The 19599-nt window shown below is 43.7% G+C and overlaps 1 protein-coding gene across 1 annotated transcript in view; it reads right to left on the bottom strand.

Annotated features, from left to right (window-relative positions):
- METTL24 (methyltransferase like 24) overlaps positions 1 to 19599 on the bottom strand; it is a 78564-nt gene that overhangs the window by 25045 nt on the left and 33920 nt on the right. The window contains exons 3-4 of the mRNA XM_024194278.2: positions 17117 to 17256; positions 11450 to 11678 (exon numbers count right to left, since the gene is read on the bottom strand). Coding sequence (XP_024050046.1) covers positions 11450 to 11678; positions 17117 to 17256 — 369 coding nt within the window. The remainder of the gene's footprint in view (positions 1 to 11449; positions 11679 to 17116; positions 17257 to 19599) is intronic.

Raw genomic sequence — 19599 nt, 5'->3', positions numbered from 1 at the left:
TCAGTTTTGTGTTATTTCAGTGATATTGTATTTCTGTTATTTCACCCTATTATTTCATTCAAATCATGCCTGTCTCCTCCTCTCCTTCCTCATCTACAAATTAAGCCCATTGTCATCCACCACCAAAATGCAGCCTTCAGTGTGCCAGGATAACAATAGGATTAAGGTAAATGCAATATTTTTGTTTTGTTTTTTATGCATGCACAATATATGTTTCTGACTTACGTAAAATTCGGGTTATGCCAGGCTTTCCGGAACGGAACGATTGCGTAAGTCGGGGAGCGTCTGTATCACATTAGAGCCGGATATGCACAAAACACTGTACAAAGCAGCAGTCTCTGTTAAAGAGGAGTTCAGGAGCAGGATTCTAGGGGTGCTGCCGGTCAGCATGGTGATGGCTTGGCAGAACTGTACTGGGGAAGCGGGGCTTGCACAGCATCAATCTGACTCTAGCTAGTGCAGCTGCTGCCTCGATTTCATGACTGTTAAATTCATTAATTCGTTAAAAAAATGCATCAAGACTTTGTAGTTTACTGATGGTAAACGACCATAGAATGTATATTTCCAAACTGCAATTGGAAACATCTGCACCAGTTTGATTTCCACTGAATTTGCAGTAACTGGAGTAATACCACCTAGTTGATGCAAAAGCATATGGGAAGCTCACGCATGGAAACAGTTAGTGCTCAAAATGCATCCTGGAGTAATTTACAAGAAGCCAGTGGAGTTATAGCAAGGATGAACTTGGCCCAGCATGCACAAGTATAACCTCAGAGGAACTGAATGTGTGTCATGGGCAATAAGTCTTGCATGAATGCATAAATCAAATTATAGAGCTGGAGACAAATGCTTATTGTTGAACCACACACACTCCACTACTTTGGGATTATTGCTTTAATGTGGTGACTTTGAAAAACATTAGCTTTACATTTTCTAGCTGGCTTGCCAAAATGTAGTTTTCGCTGGTGATCTCCATTTCAGCAACAGCCAGCATGGAAATCAGACATGTGAGAAACAGGTTTGCAAGAGCTACAGTAGTTCACAGTGCAAAATTTAGCTGGAGTACAGGTAGTGTCTCGAACATTCAGACAGGAACTGATAACCAAACATTCTTCTTTGAGTGATGGTCCCTATGTGGATTCCAGATGTGGATGTGCATGCGTGCCATGCGCCAGGAGGTTTTTGAAGCAGTGTCTGTTGACCTGCACGTGCATCCCCCTCATGCTCGCAGCCTAGGATATAATAGGCCATGTGGGTCAACGCTTTTCGAGTTCCCTCTGACTGCCACATGGCTGGAATCAGAACCACTGTTCCTTCATGCTCTTAACTCTGCTAAGAGAGTGATTTCCTGCCTGTTTTCTCTTGTTTATAGTTGTATATAGTCGTTGGTAGTGTTAGTGTCGTTTTTTGCCACATTTGAGGGAAACACCCCCCTCCTCCAGGGACTATGCCCTGAGTTCATGGCTTCAAGAACTGTGCCTCTTTTCCTTGCTCATTTTCGGTGAGCAACAAGCATGAGCGCTGCCTGTACCGCCTCAGTGAGGCCCACATTGCCACCTGCTGAGCTATCTGTAAGTCATTCCTGCCTCAGGAAATGGAGGCATTCAGATCTGGGACCGGTGGAATCAGTGGTGCACCACCCATCACCGGCACTCCTCGGAGCTCCTCCGGCACCGATCCGACAGTACCGAGACTGCCAGCCAAGCCCCACCATGAGGGAAAGAAGCATGGACATAGGCATAAGAGCAGATCCCCATCCAGGACTGCCCAAAACCGCAGTGTTTCCTCCCCAAGCCACACCAGAAGTTGTGCATCAATCTGCCCGCCGGACCAGCTCCCAAGTTACCCCGGGTGAAGGGTAAAGAGAAACAGAAGCGGGATCCACTGGTATTGGTGCCTGCCCCAGTGACTGCACTGGTTCCTTCACCAGCGCATTTCCTGCTGCCTGCATCACCAGCACCCTGGAGTTTGTCTCGTGCAACCCTGCACACGCCTGGCTGCCTGGAACCACTGCTCTCAGCGGAGGGGCTTTTTCTCCCATACGCCACGCTCCCCACTGCTCTCTGGCCCTGCACACACCACCGTCCTGCCATCTCCAGAGGATGAACCACTATTGCTGCCCCCAGAGCGGCACGGCCCCTTGCCGTGCCTCAGCCCTCCAGCACTGTCAGCACCCCCGTTGCTGGAACCATCCTCCGAGTCTGAGGATTTCTCAGAGCCGGAAGTCTCATTCTCGCTTCCCCCTCGCCAGAGTCCGGACTTGTGCTGCAGACCACCATGTCCCTGAGCCTACACCTGCTGCGGAATCATGGTACTGTTACCCACAAGGCCCACCCAGGCACAGAGATCCTTACTACTGGCCACTGTGGGATCCCTATTGAGGACGACAGGCACCGTTGGTGGCCTCTTACCAACATCTCCCGTTTGCCCTCCAGCATCATCTGTTTCTGAGGATGGAGAAGGAGAGGAGGAACTGGTACTGCCGGTTCCCACAGAGGCCTCTTCATCCCTGGATGAGGCCCTCATTCCTGCCTCACTATCCCCACTGGACCACTACCAATATCAATATAAACTATTACAATGGGTGGCAGCAGATGTGGGGATCCTGTTGGAGGCGGTCAAGGATACACAACATCAGCTCCTGGACATTCTCCAACCTCAGGGATTGTTGTGTTCCCCCACCTGGATGACTGGCTCCTAGTTGTGCTCTCCTGCCAATGCCTCGTCTCCATCCTCACTGTCTGCGCTCTTCTCACCTCTCTCGGGGTCTGTATGAATGAGGACAAGTCAGTGCTCATACCTACCCAACAATCGACTTCATTGGGGCGTGACTTGACTCCGATGCAGCATGGGCTTTTCTTCCAGCGGACCACTTCACCACCAGCACAAACCAAATTGCAGGCCTGCACCGCAACCCTGTACCACCATTCCGCTGCTGTCTCTCTCTTCTCAGACATATGACAGCGTGTACCTCAGTCAGGGCCGTCTCCAGCTTTTTCGCCGCCCCAAGCGGCGAAGCGGGGGGAGAGGAGGAAAGGCGGCACTTCGGCGGCAGCTCAAACAGGAGGAGAGGGACTGACAGACTTGCCGCTGAAGACCCGGCCGTGCTGCCCCCCTTTCCATTGGCCCCCTCAAGCACTTGCTTGGTTCGCTGGTGCCTGGATCTGGCCCTGACCTCAGTGACACAACAGGTCCGTCTTCACATGCATTGCCTCCAGCTCTGGCTCCTGTCTACAGACCACATTGTGACTGCCTGCACAGCAAAGTCCTGATCCCCTGGCATGTACTGACGTCCTTCACATCATGGACTGATCCTTCCTAGGTCCTGGTCGGTATATCCTTCAAACCGCCTATGCCACAACCCATGCTCACAATGGATGCCTCCCTCGCAGCTTGGGGAGCTCACTTAGACCGCCACACAGCACAGGGCATCTGGGCCTCAGGAAGCCAGGCTGCATATAAATATCCTGGAACCGAGGGTGGTCCATCTCACCTGCCAGGCATTTCTTCCCCTCATACGGGCCAAGCACATCTAATTACTCTCCAACAACATTGCAGCAGTGTTTTACATCAACAAACAGGGTGGTGCCAAGTCTCCCTACCTCTGTTCAGAGTCCATTCACCTTTAGAACTGGTGCATCAAACATCAAGTCACGCTGCAGGCCACATACCTCCCAGGCACCCAAAACTCCCTGGCAGACACACTCAGCAAGACGCTCTACCTGAACCACAAGTGGGAGCTGCACAACACCACACTGTGGTGCCTCTTCCATAAGCGAAGCACCCACGCTGGGACTTCTTCACCACTCACAAGAACCTCACACTTCCACTTTATTGCTCCAGAGGAGCCATGGGGGAGGACTCAGGACGATGCCCTTCTCCTCCCCTGGATGGACTCTCTCCACTATGCCTTGCTTCCCTTCCCCCTCCTACCACAAGTACTGTACAAGATTTTTCAGGTAAAATACAGGCAGGTGAGCCGTCTGCATCAGGTGAAAGAAGGAACCTTGGGGATAAATTTGGGATGCAATCTCAGGGATACTTTGTCTGTGAAAGATCGTATAAGGCAAGTCTGTCATAAGGACCCTGAACTCACCTACCCTCCTGGCCGAGGTGACAACTGTGAGGAAGCCCACCTCCATCAATAAGTGTAAGAGGAAGCAGGAGTCCAAGGGTACTAATGGTGGGTTCATAAATGCCAATAGCACCATGTTCATATCCTGAGCAGGCGTAGGTCTTGATATTGGCTGGAACATTCTGACAATGCCTGTTAAGAACTTTACTGCTGTGGGGTGAGTGAAAATTTATCAGTTTTTCACTGGCGGAAGAAAGGCATTAATAGCTGCTAAATACCCACATCGTGAACTGATGGATAGGCCCGGTGCCTTCAAGGACAGTAGATAATCCAGGATAAGAGGAATCCTGGACTCCTACAGAGGCAAATGATGCTTCTGGCACCACAGGGAGAACTGCTTCCATTTGGCAGCATAGCACTTTCTTGTATAGGGTTTTCTGTTATTGTGAAAGATGGATTGAACTTCCTGTGAGCAAGATCTCTCTAAGTGCATTGCCCATCCAAAAAAAAAAAAAAGCAGGCTGCCAGATGGAGGGATGCCAGGCTGGGATGGTTGGTCATGCCTCCATTCTGTGACAATAGATCTGGAAATGGCTGTAGGTGAATGCACAGGCAAGGAGCCATCTGCAGAGCTAAGATGAACCAGAACTGTTGCTGCCACCATGGTCCTATTAAGATCACTGTTTCCTTGTCCAGTTTGATCTTCCAAAGGATACAAGGTAGCAGGGTGATGGGACAGAAGGTGTGCTTCAACTGGTCTGACCACTGGACTAGGAAGGTATCCCTTCTGGAGTCGTACCCCTGAGCATCTTGTGAGCAATAGGCCAGGAACTTCCTGCTTCCCTGGGTTGCAAAGAGGATCCAAGATGGGAATCCCCACTGATGAAAAATCTATTAGACCAGCACTCAAAGAAGAATGGTAGGAGAGCCACAAAAGACAGGTATGAGGCATATGTCCGTACAATGTGCCAGCAAGTGAGAAGAACAACTCTGATACAGTTGCAGGCAAGAGCTTCAGTCTGTGTGGTCCAGCAGCGGCTCCAGGCACCAGCGTTCCAAGCACGTGCCTGGGGCGGCAAGCCGCAGAGGGCGCCCTGCCGGTCCCTGCGAGGGCGGCAGTCAGGCAGCCTTCGGCGGCCTGCCTGCGGGAGGTCCGCCGGTCCCGTGGATTCGGCAGCAATTTGGCAGTGGGTATGCCAAAGCTGCGGGACCGGCAGACCTCCCGCAGGCATGCCACCAAATCCGCGGGACCGGGGACCTCTTGCAGGCATGCCGCCGAAGGCAGCCTGCCTGCTGTGCTTGGGGCAGCAAAAAAGCTAGAGCCGCCCCTGGTGCGGTCTACATTTAAAAATGTTGGCTACCACTAACCTGGGCATGTGGCAAAAATTTACTGAGCTCCCACCACTGGCAGCCAATGCTTGAATGAAATACTAATTCAATTACTCTCATCACCCAGTGAGCATCTTTTCTCTATTTCCTTTTCCCATCATTGTTGATTAGCAGACTACTTGGGTTTAAACTGATGGTCTCATTGATGTTCAGTCTCCTACTGCTGCCAGAGTCTTTCCACAAAGCCAAAATCCACTGTTGATGATTATCATATAAATATACAAATATTTATGAATGTTACCAACAGCAGCTGGTGGCATCATGGCTAGAATCTGACAGAGCGATTCCTGGTAAATGAGAGCATGTGTTTACAGACTAATACCTAGAAAATCAGCAGTGATGAGAGTGTGCAGAAAATTTACTTTACAAAAACCACATTTAAATGTCTTTTTAAATTCTGCCCAAGTGGCGTGTCTCACTGCAAATTATCCTCACCCATTAAACAGCCATAGTTTTGCGAGCTTGTGGCTAACTCCTAACATTAATATTTAACACTCACGTTATATTTTAAAAGCATTAAGACAGGGACCCAGATCCAAAAAGATACTTAGATTTAAGCACCTAAGTCTCTGGTTTTAGGCTCCACAGCAATCCACAAAACCCCAGCTTGGCAGCCACCTAACCCTCTAGGCACCTAAACTCACTTGCGCCTAAATATTCAGGGTAAAAGTTCCCTAGACATCTACATTTCTGCCTCTGGTGCACACTGCTGCCTCATGCTAGGTGTACTGGTGCCTAAGCCCCAGTGCAATCTACGAATTGGGGAAGAAAAACAGAGGAGCTCCTATCTTGCCTGTGGAGCCCAATCACTGGACTGAGCCCCATTCAAAATCCAGCTGAAGGAGGAGGTGGAAGTATAATGTAGGTGGTTCTAACTTTTAGCCAAATGATTAGAGCACTCACCCAAGAGACCCAGGTTCAATTCCCCTCTCTGCCTCAGGGGAGAAAGGATTTGAACAGGGCTTTCCCACATCTCTCAGGAGAGTGTTCTAACCACTAGGCTATGGGATATTCTCATATGAGTTTCCTCACTATCTCCTATTGATGCTATTCCACTTGGGCTAAATAATTAAATAGTCCTTGGAGCCAGGGGATGAGACCCTGGGTCTCCCACCTCCCAGGTGAGTGACCTAACCCCACTAGACTACAGAATCATTCTCACTCTCTCGCTCTGCTCCGAAGACTAAGTATTTATACACAGTGGAACAGCTTCTGCAGGATGGACTGAGGGAGCTCATAACAGAATATCCCGCAGCCCAGTAGTTAGGACACTCTCCCAAGAGGTGGGTGACCCCGGTTCACACCCTTTCAACCCTCCTAGGAAGAGGGTGGGAAATGAACCACATCCTAGGTGAGTGCTCTAGCTACGGGACTAAAAGTTATCAGGTCATCACTGCTGCCGCCTGCTACCCTAGCTGTTCTGTGTGCAGCAAGACATGCACCTAACTCATTCTCACAAGAAATGATTTAGGCACTTAAACGGCATGACTCCAGGGGAGGGATTCCCAGTTGTGAATCACAAGCAGAGATAGGTGCCTCCTTGCATCCCAGATGCAAGTGCCTAACTCTGTAAGACAGGTGCGTCTTAGGACACATCCTTCTCCTCAGCATCTCCCATTAGGCTCCCTGCCTAATGTGCTGGTTTTATAGATCCCATTCCCATTCCTAGATGCCTCTCTCCCCCCTCTCTTACAGGGAGCTTGGGTGCCTAACTCAAGACTTTGTGGAGCTCATCACTGTTCCAGTGGTTTCCTAGCTGACTAAAAGTTAGGGGTAGCAACACTCAGCATCACAATGCCTAAGGCCCTCTGGGGATCTGGAACACACCGACTAACTCCAAACATCTCTGTGCAGTAGGTAAGTCAAGCTTAATGGAGGATAATGAGATACCAAGATTAAATGACTTGCCCAAGTCAGAGGCACGGCTGGCTCCAGGCACCAGCGGAGGAAGCGCGTGCCTGGAGCGGCACATGCTACGGGGTGGCATTCCATCCATTCTTGGGGTGGCACAGTCCGGGCGGCTTTTTTTTTTTTTTTTTTCCTTTGGCAGTTCGGGCGGCAGGCCAAGCGACTTTTTTTATTATTATTATTTTCTTTTTGCTTGGGGCGGCAAAAATGGTAGAGCTGGCCCTGGTCAGAGGCTATGCTAGAAATCCACAAGACCACATTGTCTCTCACAAGATTAATAATAGCCCTCAGGAAGCAGGGAAGTGTCATTTTATTGCTTTTAAAAATAGAAAATAGTCTTTCACCAACCTTTATGCATTATTTTTTAATTTTTTTACTCTGATCATCATATGCAACTAAGTCACTGTGCAATTTTTGCCTTGTATATTTGCTTTTATATTTATTTGTGCTGCTGCCAACACACATGGTACCAAAACAAAATGGGGAATTAATTTTCTGTCATCTTTGATCTTTCTTACCAGCTTTCTCAAAACTAAAAGTGCAGCATGAAATAGACTTTACATTAACTGCTTTAGGAGATGAAGACAGGTGATAAATTACTTGTCCAGGAGAATATGAGGTTATTAATCAACATTACCTCAGGGTGTAATGTTCTGAAGTTGTCAGGTCTTAAATAATAAGTTAAAAGGGCAATTTTTGGATTTCTATCAGCCTTAAATCTAAGCATGTTCTATAAAATGGAATTGACATCTGCTAGCCAGCTTGTCACACAAACAATTCCTAATACAAAACCCAGCATAAATTAAAATATTAAAATAAAACTTTCATAATTTCTTTTAATAGTAAGCTGTGGGCCTGATGCAACTGTATCTTACATAATTTTTTTTAATCATTATTTTAATAGTAATACAGGTGAAAGCAACTCCTTACTGCAGTCTAAAAATTATACTAAGTGGTGCTTTGCTGTTAAATGCCAATTCAATTTGCTGTCTCAGTTTCTTGTTTATCTGGCTTTCCAAGAGGTCATTGTTTACATGGTTCTGGGCTGCTGACCTATCTTTCCTAGGAATGCAACCCCTGGCTCATTGGACTGGGCATAATAGGACACCCTGATAGATCAGAACTCTGAGCTCCAGGGGAAGGAAAACTACTGCTGAATAAACAGTTTGCATGTGTGAACGTGCATGATTTTTCATGCATATGCTTTCAAGCCAGCATGAATTAATTTGCTTCTGCTGCTACGAGCCCTTCTGTCAAAGAGTCTTATTTTTGCTTTTTAGCACAATCTTTATAACACAAAAAATATGTAATGGTTGGGTTTGGGATTTCAGGAGTGGCATGGGAGCTTGCAATTCTCTTAAGATTTCCTCTGTTCTTTGTACTGCATACATGCCTGGGTTACAAGGAAAAAACATTCACCATTTGGAGAAGCTGCATACAAAGCTAATATACACATATACTATGTCTACACTATAAAATTAGGTCGATTTTAAAGAAGTCAGTGAGGTCGATCAGGGGCACCAGGACAGACATGGCTATCCTCCTCTTAGAACACCGAATGGGAGCCAGAGACTCCAGGTCATTCTCTTCTTTAAGTTTCGTCTGATGGTGATTCAGTCCTGCCTGGAATATCATACAAGCTGGAGGCTTCTGCCTCAGGCTGCTCTCCCAGCCAGCAGCAGCACACGGTCACGCCTACCCCTTGCTCCCATGGCTCATGAAGCCTGGACAGTAGTAAGGAGCAGTTCAACTATAGGCTGAGCGAGTGCAGAATGGTGGTAGAATGTGCCTTTGGACGTTTAAAAGCTCACTGGCGCTGTTTGCTGACTAGGTCAGACCTCAGCGCAACCAACATTCCCATTGTTATTGCTGCTTGCTGTGTGCTCCATAATATCTGTGAGAGTAAGGGGGAGACATTTATGGTGGGGTGGAAGGTTGAGGCAAATCACCTGGTGTCCGATTTTGAGCAGCCAGACACCAGGGCGATTAGAAGAGCACAGCAAGGCGTGCTGTGCATCAGAGAGGCTTTGAAAATTAGTTTCATGACTGGCCAGGCTTCGGTGTGACAGTTGTGTGTGTTTCTCCTTGATGCAAACCCGCCCCCTTTGTTGATTTTAATTCCCTGTAAGCCAATGGCTAATTGAAAAATGTTTTGGAAAGTATGTTATGAAAATGTTTAATATTAACTTATTTGTACAGTCAAGGAAAACATTCCATTCACATTCAGTAGGAAAATGAAAAACTGAAAGTCAGTATATTTACTTTGAGGTACTCTTAATGAACAGCAGCTTGTTTGAGTCTTTATGCAACATACAATCCAGAGATGCAGGGCAGCATTAATCTTCTTAGACTGCCTTTCTAATACAGAGCTGTTGTAGCCGTGTTGGTCCAGGATATTATAGAGACAAGGTGAGTGAGGTAATATCTTTTATTGGACCAACTCACTCATCTCTCACCAACAGAAGTTGGTTCAATAAAAGATATTACCTCACACACCTTATCTGTGTAATACAGAAAAAGTTATGTACATTGAATTGGCTCATTTAAATATTCAGTAAATGGGAAATGGTAGAACACTGCAAAGCATATAATGGTTTTATTCTCACTGGACGAAATTCAATTCCCACCTTCAACAAACATACTGGCTTCATATGGGGAGTTATATAGAGGTCAGAGTGTGGAAAGTGGTACTTTGCTCACCATGTATGCAGAGACGCCTCCCCCCGACCAAATCCTATGTGATATGTATATGTGGCCAATGGATCCACATAACTACAGACTCAGTAGCCACGCTTCCTCTACATGCTGAGCTATGCTCCCTGGCTGCCCTCCACTGGCACAGAAGAACTGCTCTGGTTCTCCTGTGCTGGCGCCTTTTCATGGCCCCTCCATCCAAGGGTGACTTTCACCCAATATACACAGAAGTAACAGAGTCCAATCTTCCGATTCGTTCAGGGTTTTATCATTCTAAATTACTACACTAACCAGATGATTATTCCCCAATAGGCTTAAATTCTAACAAGTTTCATGGGCTTTTCTTTGATATATATATTTTAGAATGTATAATTCTTCACAGCACAAATATCAAAGAAAGTCATTTCTCTGTTCAGATACTCTTTCACTAAAGCATAAGTCTAAAATAGGAACAATATGGCTAAGTGATAGGAAAAAAAATGCTCCGCTTTTTACTTTTAACTTCAAAATGGTTCTGTGAGGACAGCTGAGCCAAAATAAAAAACTAAAGGGAAAAAAAAGTAAGAAAAAGGGACCTCATACTTTACAATGACAAACCTACATGTTATGTTACTGCTTGCTCTGAAAGTCCTGCAGGAGACCACCTCTGCAGCTAGGTTTGTCCATTTCTTAAAAAATAAAGACAAGCAGAACTAGCTGCAGGCATCAAGGCATATTAACATTTTAATTCATGCCAGTATATTCTCTGAGGGCAATATTCGTTTGAAAGTATACAGAGTCTGCACGTCAGGAACTTTGTGAAATGTACTTTGGCAAAAGTCACTGAAGACCAGAAGAACTCTAGTATCTTTACAATTCCCTAAAAGGAGATCAGGCAAGCCCAAGAAAACAGATTACTGCCAATTTCAAACCAGGATGTTTTTGTTACTGATGTCTCTAATAAAAATAAATGGCTTTGTGAACATATACAATCCTTTTACAATTTCTTCTGTTCTAATTATAGTTGTAAATGTTCTTGTGATCTTATAAATGGTGTTGTATTAAGGATTCACCATTCAAACTCAGATTATGGATAGGGCTGAGAAAACAAGTAGCCAAAGTCATCAGCTAGCCTCTATTAAGAGAGTCTAAAAGGAGAGAGAGGGACAGAATATTAAATGCCTGGTTAGTGATTTAAAATCAAGGTGTTTGTTGCCAGTGAACTGAAAAAGCACCTTCACGACAGAATGTAATACAACTTTTTAGAAAGAGAAGATGTCTATTGGAAGAGGATTTTAGAAATGAAAGAGAATACCTCAAGCCCTCAGGTTAACAGGGAGGAAGCTTTGGGAATTCTCTCTGCTTGTTATCCTTGCGTTATAGTTGCAGCACTTTAATTCTCACCTTCTGGTGTCCAAATTCATTCAAGATGGTGCCAAGCTTTTTTGTATGGCTGCGTAGTTTATGAGCAGCAATTGCCGGATTGGGATCTCTCCAGTCAATGGACAGGCGATGGTTCCAGAGGTGTTGTCCCTCCTGAATATGAGCTGATTTGATACTAGGATCAAATCGATGCACCTCACATCCACTGTTGGCCATGCTGATCTCAAACTGGTTATCATCACTGCTCAGTCTACAAAAACAAACAAGATATTATTAATACTGCAAAAAGAAATTGTACCCAACCATAGATTGACCCCAGACTTTCATGGATACTCAAGGAGAGAGGATACTCCTACATATTGACTTTTGAAGCAAAGCAGAGGAACTACTTTTTAGATTGTAAACTTGCTGTATGAATGTACAGCACAATGGGGACCTGATTCTGACTGGATCACTAAAAATAAAAAAAATAAACAAATGGAACACTATATCTCCTGTTGGAGATTAGGAATCAACACCAATAACTTAACAGCAAAAGGAAATTTAAAGAAATATCTATCTTCCTCAGTGCAATATCCTAAGTGATCTTTAGGTTAATTTTTAGAGATTTTTTTTCTTTAAATTGCTATAACCCTATTTACACATCAAAAATATTTTAGGGTGATTGCATGAACTAAATTAATCAGAATAACTGAGTATAAATCAACATGTTGCACACGAATAGTTAAAAGAGCTCCCTCGGAGTCAAGAACCAAACCATTTTTTATCCAGGTGCACAACTTTAATAACATTCCTAGAGAGCTGATCTCCTTAGAACCTGTCTCCTTTTTTCCTTTCAGAGCAATGCAGAACATGACTTTGCATTTCAAGATAGTAAATTATGTATTAAGACATCAGTTCTGTCATCAATTAAAACGTTTGGGAATATACACACATTCCTCCATTTTCAATCTGCCTTCTCCCCACAAGACCACAAAACATTCATTTAACCCCCCGTGCACACACTCTCACAGTCCACTCTGATAACTAAAGTGTTAATAGAATGACAAGTTTTAAAATATGTGTAAAATTACTTTGTAAATTAGGCATATTTCCCACTGTTTCTAGGGTCTGCTGTTAGCTTCATGGATCCTTAATGGTGTTAGTTTAATTAATCCTTAAAGGGCTGCAAACACTAGCCACCATGGCCATCAGTAGGGATAGGACTCAAAATAACAAAAAAATCCAAAACACAACCCCATTACACTGGTGCTGTAGGGCTCTTGTTCCCCATGGGCTAGTCACTAGAGGGTGACATATTCACACACACACTTAGAGACTGGCTGTTGCTAGCACCGCAAGATGCAGAAGAAAGGGAAGGAGGTGTACCCCCAGTCCCTCTATCCCACAGAAAGCAGCCACAGTCGCAGTCCTTGCCCATGAGGAGTAAGGGGTCAGGGGGTGTGTGTATGTGTGGGGGGTATCATAGTGCTGCCATGCCATTAAAGAAGCCTGAGCTATACCTCTACCACATTCCACATCCAGTCACCCCAGGGCCAGTACTGGGTATACCTCAGCCAAAATTACATATGGCAGTGGAGCACTTCCACACCCCATGCCCTCCATTGCAGGCTGATGTAAAAGTCACATTAGGCACCTTATGTCACATACTTCTTATACCATCTTCTCCAAGCTAGACAAAGCTTGTCCCAGCATTTGAGATTCACAGTGGTTCAAATCCAGCAGAGTACAGTAAGACACCAATTTGTAATGAAGCCATAAGGTGCAACCAGAACACCCATGGCACTCGAACTAGAATCTGGGAGCTTTCGTTCCAGAAACTAGAGATTCTGACATTTGAACCAACAGAGAATTTCCATTAGCTCTTAGTAGTAGTAGGGCTTTTATCCTTTGTGGACCAACCACTACATGGCAACATGTTCACATATACATTTTGATACATACTCATTTATCTAATGTAAATCTGGGATCACTCCCTTGACTTCAGTGACTATCCAATTGTAAAATGTTGGCTGTTACCCAGTATATTATAATACAGTACTAAACCAATACTACAGCAGAGATGCTACTATATTTGATAATTTGAAATGTGACCAACATCTTCTGTCAACAAGTTTGGAAGAAAGCTCACCTATTATAATGGAATTCCTATAAAACACTCTTCTCCTTTCAGAAAGTGCAATGGTCAAAGAGAGGGAACAAGGGTTATAAAATTACTTCTGCTTATTTGTAAGGAGGATTCAGTTTTATGGGATTCCACTTCTGAGTAATTGTGTAGGAAGAGAAAACAGAGGCTTCCTTTCAAAATGTTTAATGCAATATTCTGAGGTTAGCAGAGTCAATGGGAAATATCTAGCTAAGATTCACATATGGTGTTGTTCAGTGGGATCATGGATGGAGGAAGGCCAGTGCAGTCACTTAGGAATAAGAAGTTAGATAATAGATGTGAAGATTACAATGAGCAAAAATTTAAATTATTCATAATTAGGGACTAATACTAGAGCTGATGAGCTCCTGATTGAGGAAGACATTTACCTCTGACAGTCTTTTTCAGTACTTTCAAATGGTACATTTCAGAGAGCCAGATGCACTACATCAGATGCAGGCAATAACTGCACTGCCTTCAAAAGGATTTTTGCCTGTATAAGGACTGCAGGATGAGACCAAGAGCATGGAAAACAGAAAAAGTATATGTGGAAGACAGGAAATTGAAATGTCTTAGGCCATTTGGGACATCAACAACAAACACAAACTGAAAAAAATAAGGGGACATTCAAAAAACAGAGCTGCTTATCCTTCTGCAACATTCAAATGTGGCTGTGCTGAGGGTGAGGGTAAGTGATAATGCAGTAGGGGAAACAAAGTAAACAAAAGATGCTTCAGAAGACAGATCATCTGTATAAGGAGCTTGAGTTAGAAAAAGAAAGGAGACCCCTTCATCCAACCGTGGATAGAAAACAGTTTCTGTCTCCAGTGACAGTAAAGTGAAACAGGCTATTCTCATTGAACTGTCTTTTATTTTACACTAAGTAAAGGTAGGGTGACTAGACAGCAAGTGTGAAAAATTGGGACGGGGGTTGGGGGTAATAGGAGCCTATATAAGAAAAAGACCCAAAAATCAGGACTGTCCCTATAAAATCGGGACATCTGGTCACCCTAAGTAAAGGTGACAACACAACACTGGTGTAATCAAGTTACACTGAAACTTCATGTACAGTGCACTGGCAGTGGAAGAGGCGGGTTTCAAAGTGGGGAGAAATCACACCCTGTGAATACCTTTTGTTCAAGGGGCCTCTACAGCTTGTGTAAAAGTGGAATAATCACTCTCTGGAGAGGGCAAACCAGGGATGAACTGGAACACATTGGGCATAGTGAGAGTGCAGTGCAGTATAGCTAGTCTCTACTTCTTGGGGTTCATAGAGGGCCATGAGAAACAGAACAGAAATTAGAGCTGATGGGTTGTTTTCTGACTTGCACTGGGAGCCAGGCAGGCCCTGCATAGCCCCAGAATACAGAGAACACACAGGTGGCATAAAGCCACCTTTGCCACACATCCCATTTCCAAGTGCACATTCCTGGCCTGCTCATGTATTACAGGTCTCAAAGGGACAACGACAGAGAGGAGCAGCTGTGAAAAACTTGCAGTTTTAAGGTCCTATCTTCCCCTTCTGTGGGATTTTCCATAGAAGGAGATAACCTAGGCCTACAGATGGGGGGTGGGCAGGAGGGCAATTTCCAGACCTGCCTTGTGTGTGACACATTTTGCATTGATTTTAAGGTAGTTTTTACATTATCTAACTCTTATACTGTAAGTTTTAACACAGTGTTTCAAAGAGACACTTAAAACCTCAACTGGTAAATTTTTGAAATCCCATATTATCCCAGTTTGAATGCCCGCATATTGTGTTTGTAACAGAGTTAGTTTAATATAAACAGATTTAGCATTGATAATGCTACAGCTCACTAATACATATTACAATTCCATATCATTCTGGGAAATCCTGTCCCAAAAGCAAAAAAGACAGCATGCATGCTAGTAGTCAAAATAGTTAAAATTAATATCAAAGGGCCTCCAGAGGTTTTAGGCATGGCTCACTCACCCTGACATACAACATTTCTCCCCTTTTGGCATAGCCCCCACACATGCAGAATATTTTGTTCAATTGTTAAAGATTACAGATTTAATGCAGGGTTGTCCCTTTTACACTCAAACTGAACTTCTGCATTTTTGTGACATCCTCTCCCACCGTGGAAGATGCTGTTCATTTGAAGCAGCTGTTTTTCATTTGCTCTTTATAAAATGGATTAGAGGAGAAGAACATTTAAAGGAGATTTTTGTCTTACTCGGAACAAAATTACTTTTCTGCCAGTCATAAACCAAAGAACAGAAGAATTAAGTGGTAGCGAGTCTGAAAGACTATAAATAGAGTCTGAGGGAATTAAAGACTGCTTCTCCGTAACCCAAAGTACTTTCTTTTTTAAAAAAAAGAAAAACCTGCTTTATGGGATGTATTTTGCTCGGGTGTATGATTATATATATACATGCATCTTATGAGGCTAGCCTAGCAAAAAATCTGCCTGGTGAAGGTGAAAAACTCAGACATACCCAAACTTCGTTTTGGTATTAAAATTACATAATGTTTGTTCGAAATATGCAGTGTAAATACTTCAGAAAATAAGAAGAAAACAGTAGGGAGGAGGAGCTCTCTCTGGGTAAAAACTCAGAACTCACCTGTACTTTTCCCCAATAAGAAAACTTTCTCACCCAACTATTTTTGGTCACAGACTCTTACTTCCTCAGATCCAAAGCCTACTGAAGTCAATAGAAAGACTTCCTTTGACTTTGATGGGCTTTTGACTAGCCCTTTTACTCTCATCCCTGTCATAATCACTGATACACAAACACATTTCTCAGTTATTCCAATCTTGAAGGAAATGGATTCATTTCTTTTTGCTCATTATTAAATCCACACTACCAAAAATCATAGAAATAAATTGTGATGGCTCAGGGCAATGGGAGATGGATTCTCTCACTATGTCACTGCTTTGAAACTGGCCTAGGAGTAGGACAGTGTAAACAAAGTTTAATTAAATGACAGTTGTTTGGTGAACTACATGAACTCCAATCTCAACATTTTGTGAACACTAAACTGGCTAAAACATTTTACAAGAAGGCCACAATTGTGTTTATTATTTATCACCTCAGCACAAGTGCTCTGTCACTCCTGATCACATAGCATGCTTTCTCACACTGGAAAATCTGATTCTTGGCTGCAGAGGGGTGAAAGATGTTTTACAAATAATTCCTTTGAAGTAACTAGTAATTATACAATAAATTCCTGCTTAGAGAAGGAAACTTTTGCTTCTCAGTTCACCTCATTAACTTCCATCTTCCTTTAATGGAACCATCACTCTTAAATTATTAGTTGTTTACTTTCCATCATGTGCATCATTGTTATGTTGAATATGAGAAAGAAAAGGGAAGGACCTCACAGAAAGAAAGGTTTTTTCTAAAAATCACATTCCACAACAGGGACCAATACTTGTCAACAAGTACTAAAGGCAACTGAATAAAACTCAAATTTTTGTTAGATAATACGGTTACACTTTGCTTTAAGAAAGGGCCTTTTCATGCTAAAATGCATTCATGTTAAAATGCTTTGCTGTTCCTCCAAAAGGAGTACTTACCCAAGTGAATAGAGACGGCATTGCTTGCTTTTGATTCGATGAACTAAACTGAACCTGTCATCAAGACAGATTGACCATGGCTTCTTTATGGTTTTAGAGTTATCTGTCAGGCTGTTCATATTCATATGTTCACATGAAATCTGTTGAAATCAGAAGAGATTTTGTTTTAACGTGCAGAACATTAATCTTTTTAAATTACTCTTGGTTTACTTTGTGGGGGGAAGGTGGAGGGGAGGAAAATTTAAAATGGTTTAATTATAATCTGAGTTACAATCAGGTCCCTAGCTATGTTGATTGTTTTTTCCTTGTTTGTTTCTTTTGTTGGGTGAAGAATGTCATGGATCAGAAAAATCCCTCCTAACACCAATACAAATATTAAAGGCAAATAACTGAGCTTCAGCATTATATACTGAATACATTTCCCTAAAAACAATTCACTTGAGCATAAAAGTCAATTTATTTTTTCTTTCAAACACTGGACTGAGTTCTGCATTTTGTATCTTTTTGGAAAAAATCTCATAACACTTGATTATCTAGACCAGAAGTTCTCAACCTTTTCCTTTCTGAGCCCCCCACCCCCTCCACCCCCCACATGCTATAAAAACTCCATGGCCCATCCGTGCCACAACAACTGCTTTTCTGCATATAAAAGCCAGGGTCAGCGTTAGGAGGTAGCAAGCTGGGCAATTGCCTGGGGCCCCATGCCACAGGGGCCCCTGCAAAGCTACATTGCTCAGGCTTCAGCTTCAGCCCCGGGTGGTGGGGCTCAGGACCCTGGGCTTCAGTCCCATGCAGTGGAGCTTCAGCATTCTACCCTGGGCCCCAGCAAGTCTAATGCGAGCCCTGCTTGGAGGCGCCCCTGAAACCTGCTCAGGATCCCCAGGGGGCCCTGGACCCCTGGCTGAGAACCACTGATCTAGACTACAGGTCTGTGATTCACTGTTATTATTTATGCAGTGCCATAAGTTTGCTAGGCAATTTACAGGCAAACATAAAGTTGATGTCTTCTGTTTTGTCCAGGTAGAGTTTCAGACAGCTCACTCTCATCCAATTCCCAATCTCGACCAACACTAGAAAGCACAGACACTGACCTATCTGGAACTGATGAGACAGAACAACTAAATAACGGAGCTCGAATGAAAGTTGCAATTCAGGATGAGCTCTAGCAGTCACTATCCATATCTCTGTTTAAAAATAAACAAAACACTCACTTTTAATGAGGGGGGAGGGATAGCTCAGTGGTTTGAGCATTGGCCTGCTAAACCCAGGGTTGTGAGTTCAATCCTTGAGGGGGCCACTTAGGGATCTAGGGCAAAATCAGTACTTGGTCCTGCTAGTGAAGGCAGGGGGCTGGACTCGATGACCTTTCAAGGTCCCTTCCAGTTCTAGGAGATAGGATATCTCCATTTATTTATTTATTAATCTTTAAAATACCATTATCTGGAAAATTACCATTTGGCGGGTTGCATGCTGCATTTTTTCCCTCTTTAGCTCATAATACCTATGGTAAATTCATGAAAACTTGAATAGTTTTTCTTCATGCTGTCCCCAAGATTCACTAAGTCGTAAACAAGAATTTAGGCTTCTCTTCTCCCCACCCTCCACCCTGCCCCTTCCATTCAGTCATATAAAAATTAGCAAATAAATGGCATTGCAATAACAAGCACATAATATATTGGGGCTCCTTTTAAAATATATATAAAAAAAATCTGTACTCCACAGGAAATCAATTCGCAGCAAAATAAATAGTTAATTGATTCATGATACTCAAGCAATTACAATGCTCAGAATTTGGAAAGCTTTTAACAGCTCTTGGCAGCATGGGCAAGAGGAGAGGACACTAGACAGGGAGCCAGGAGCCCTGGGTTGCATTCCCAGTTCAGCCACTGGCCTGTTGTATAACCTTGAGCAACTCACTTCACCTCTCTGGGCCTGTTTCCCCTCTCCTCCACCACCCTTGTCTGTATTATCTAATTAGATTGTAAACTCTTCAGGTAGGGACTGGCTCTTACAATGTGTTTATACAGAGCCTAGCACAATGGGCTCCAATCTTGGTTGAGGCCCCTAGGTGTTATTTTAATACAAATAATAATGAATGAAACATATTAAGGTTCTCGTGATAATCTAATCTTAGTATTTAAAGTGCCTTCCCAGCTCCACACCTTGCTGAGTCCAAGGGATTATGATATTTTCTCAATTTGGCAGCACTGGTCTTTCATTTCATTGAAACTTGCTCAGTCCACAAGAAAAACAAGACCTGATGCCCAATTCTGTAAATATCTTTCATTTCTTGTGGCATTCACACCTTTCATGGGGCTATCACTGTCAGTTATTAATTCAGTAGCATCTGTTAGATCAGCAATGAGGGTTTCTTTCATTTCTTGATTTCACTTTTGCCTGCCCCAGAGGTCAGTCATCATTCTGGGAACTGAACCTCTTGATTGCTATGTCAAAAACTATAAACTCTTTACTAATTGATGCTC

This window comes from Terrapene carolina, unplaced genomic scaffold (genome assembly GCF_002925995.2).
Source record: "Terrapene carolina triunguis isolate 2854851 unplaced genomic scaffold, T_m_triunguis-2.0 Scaffold42, whole genome shotgun sequence".
Taxonomy (NCBI): Eukaryota; Metazoa; Chordata; order Testudines; family Emydidae; genus Terrapene; species Terrapene triunguis.
Note: the sequence above shows the minus strand (reverse complement) of the source record. Positions and strands in the feature narration are given on the sequence as shown.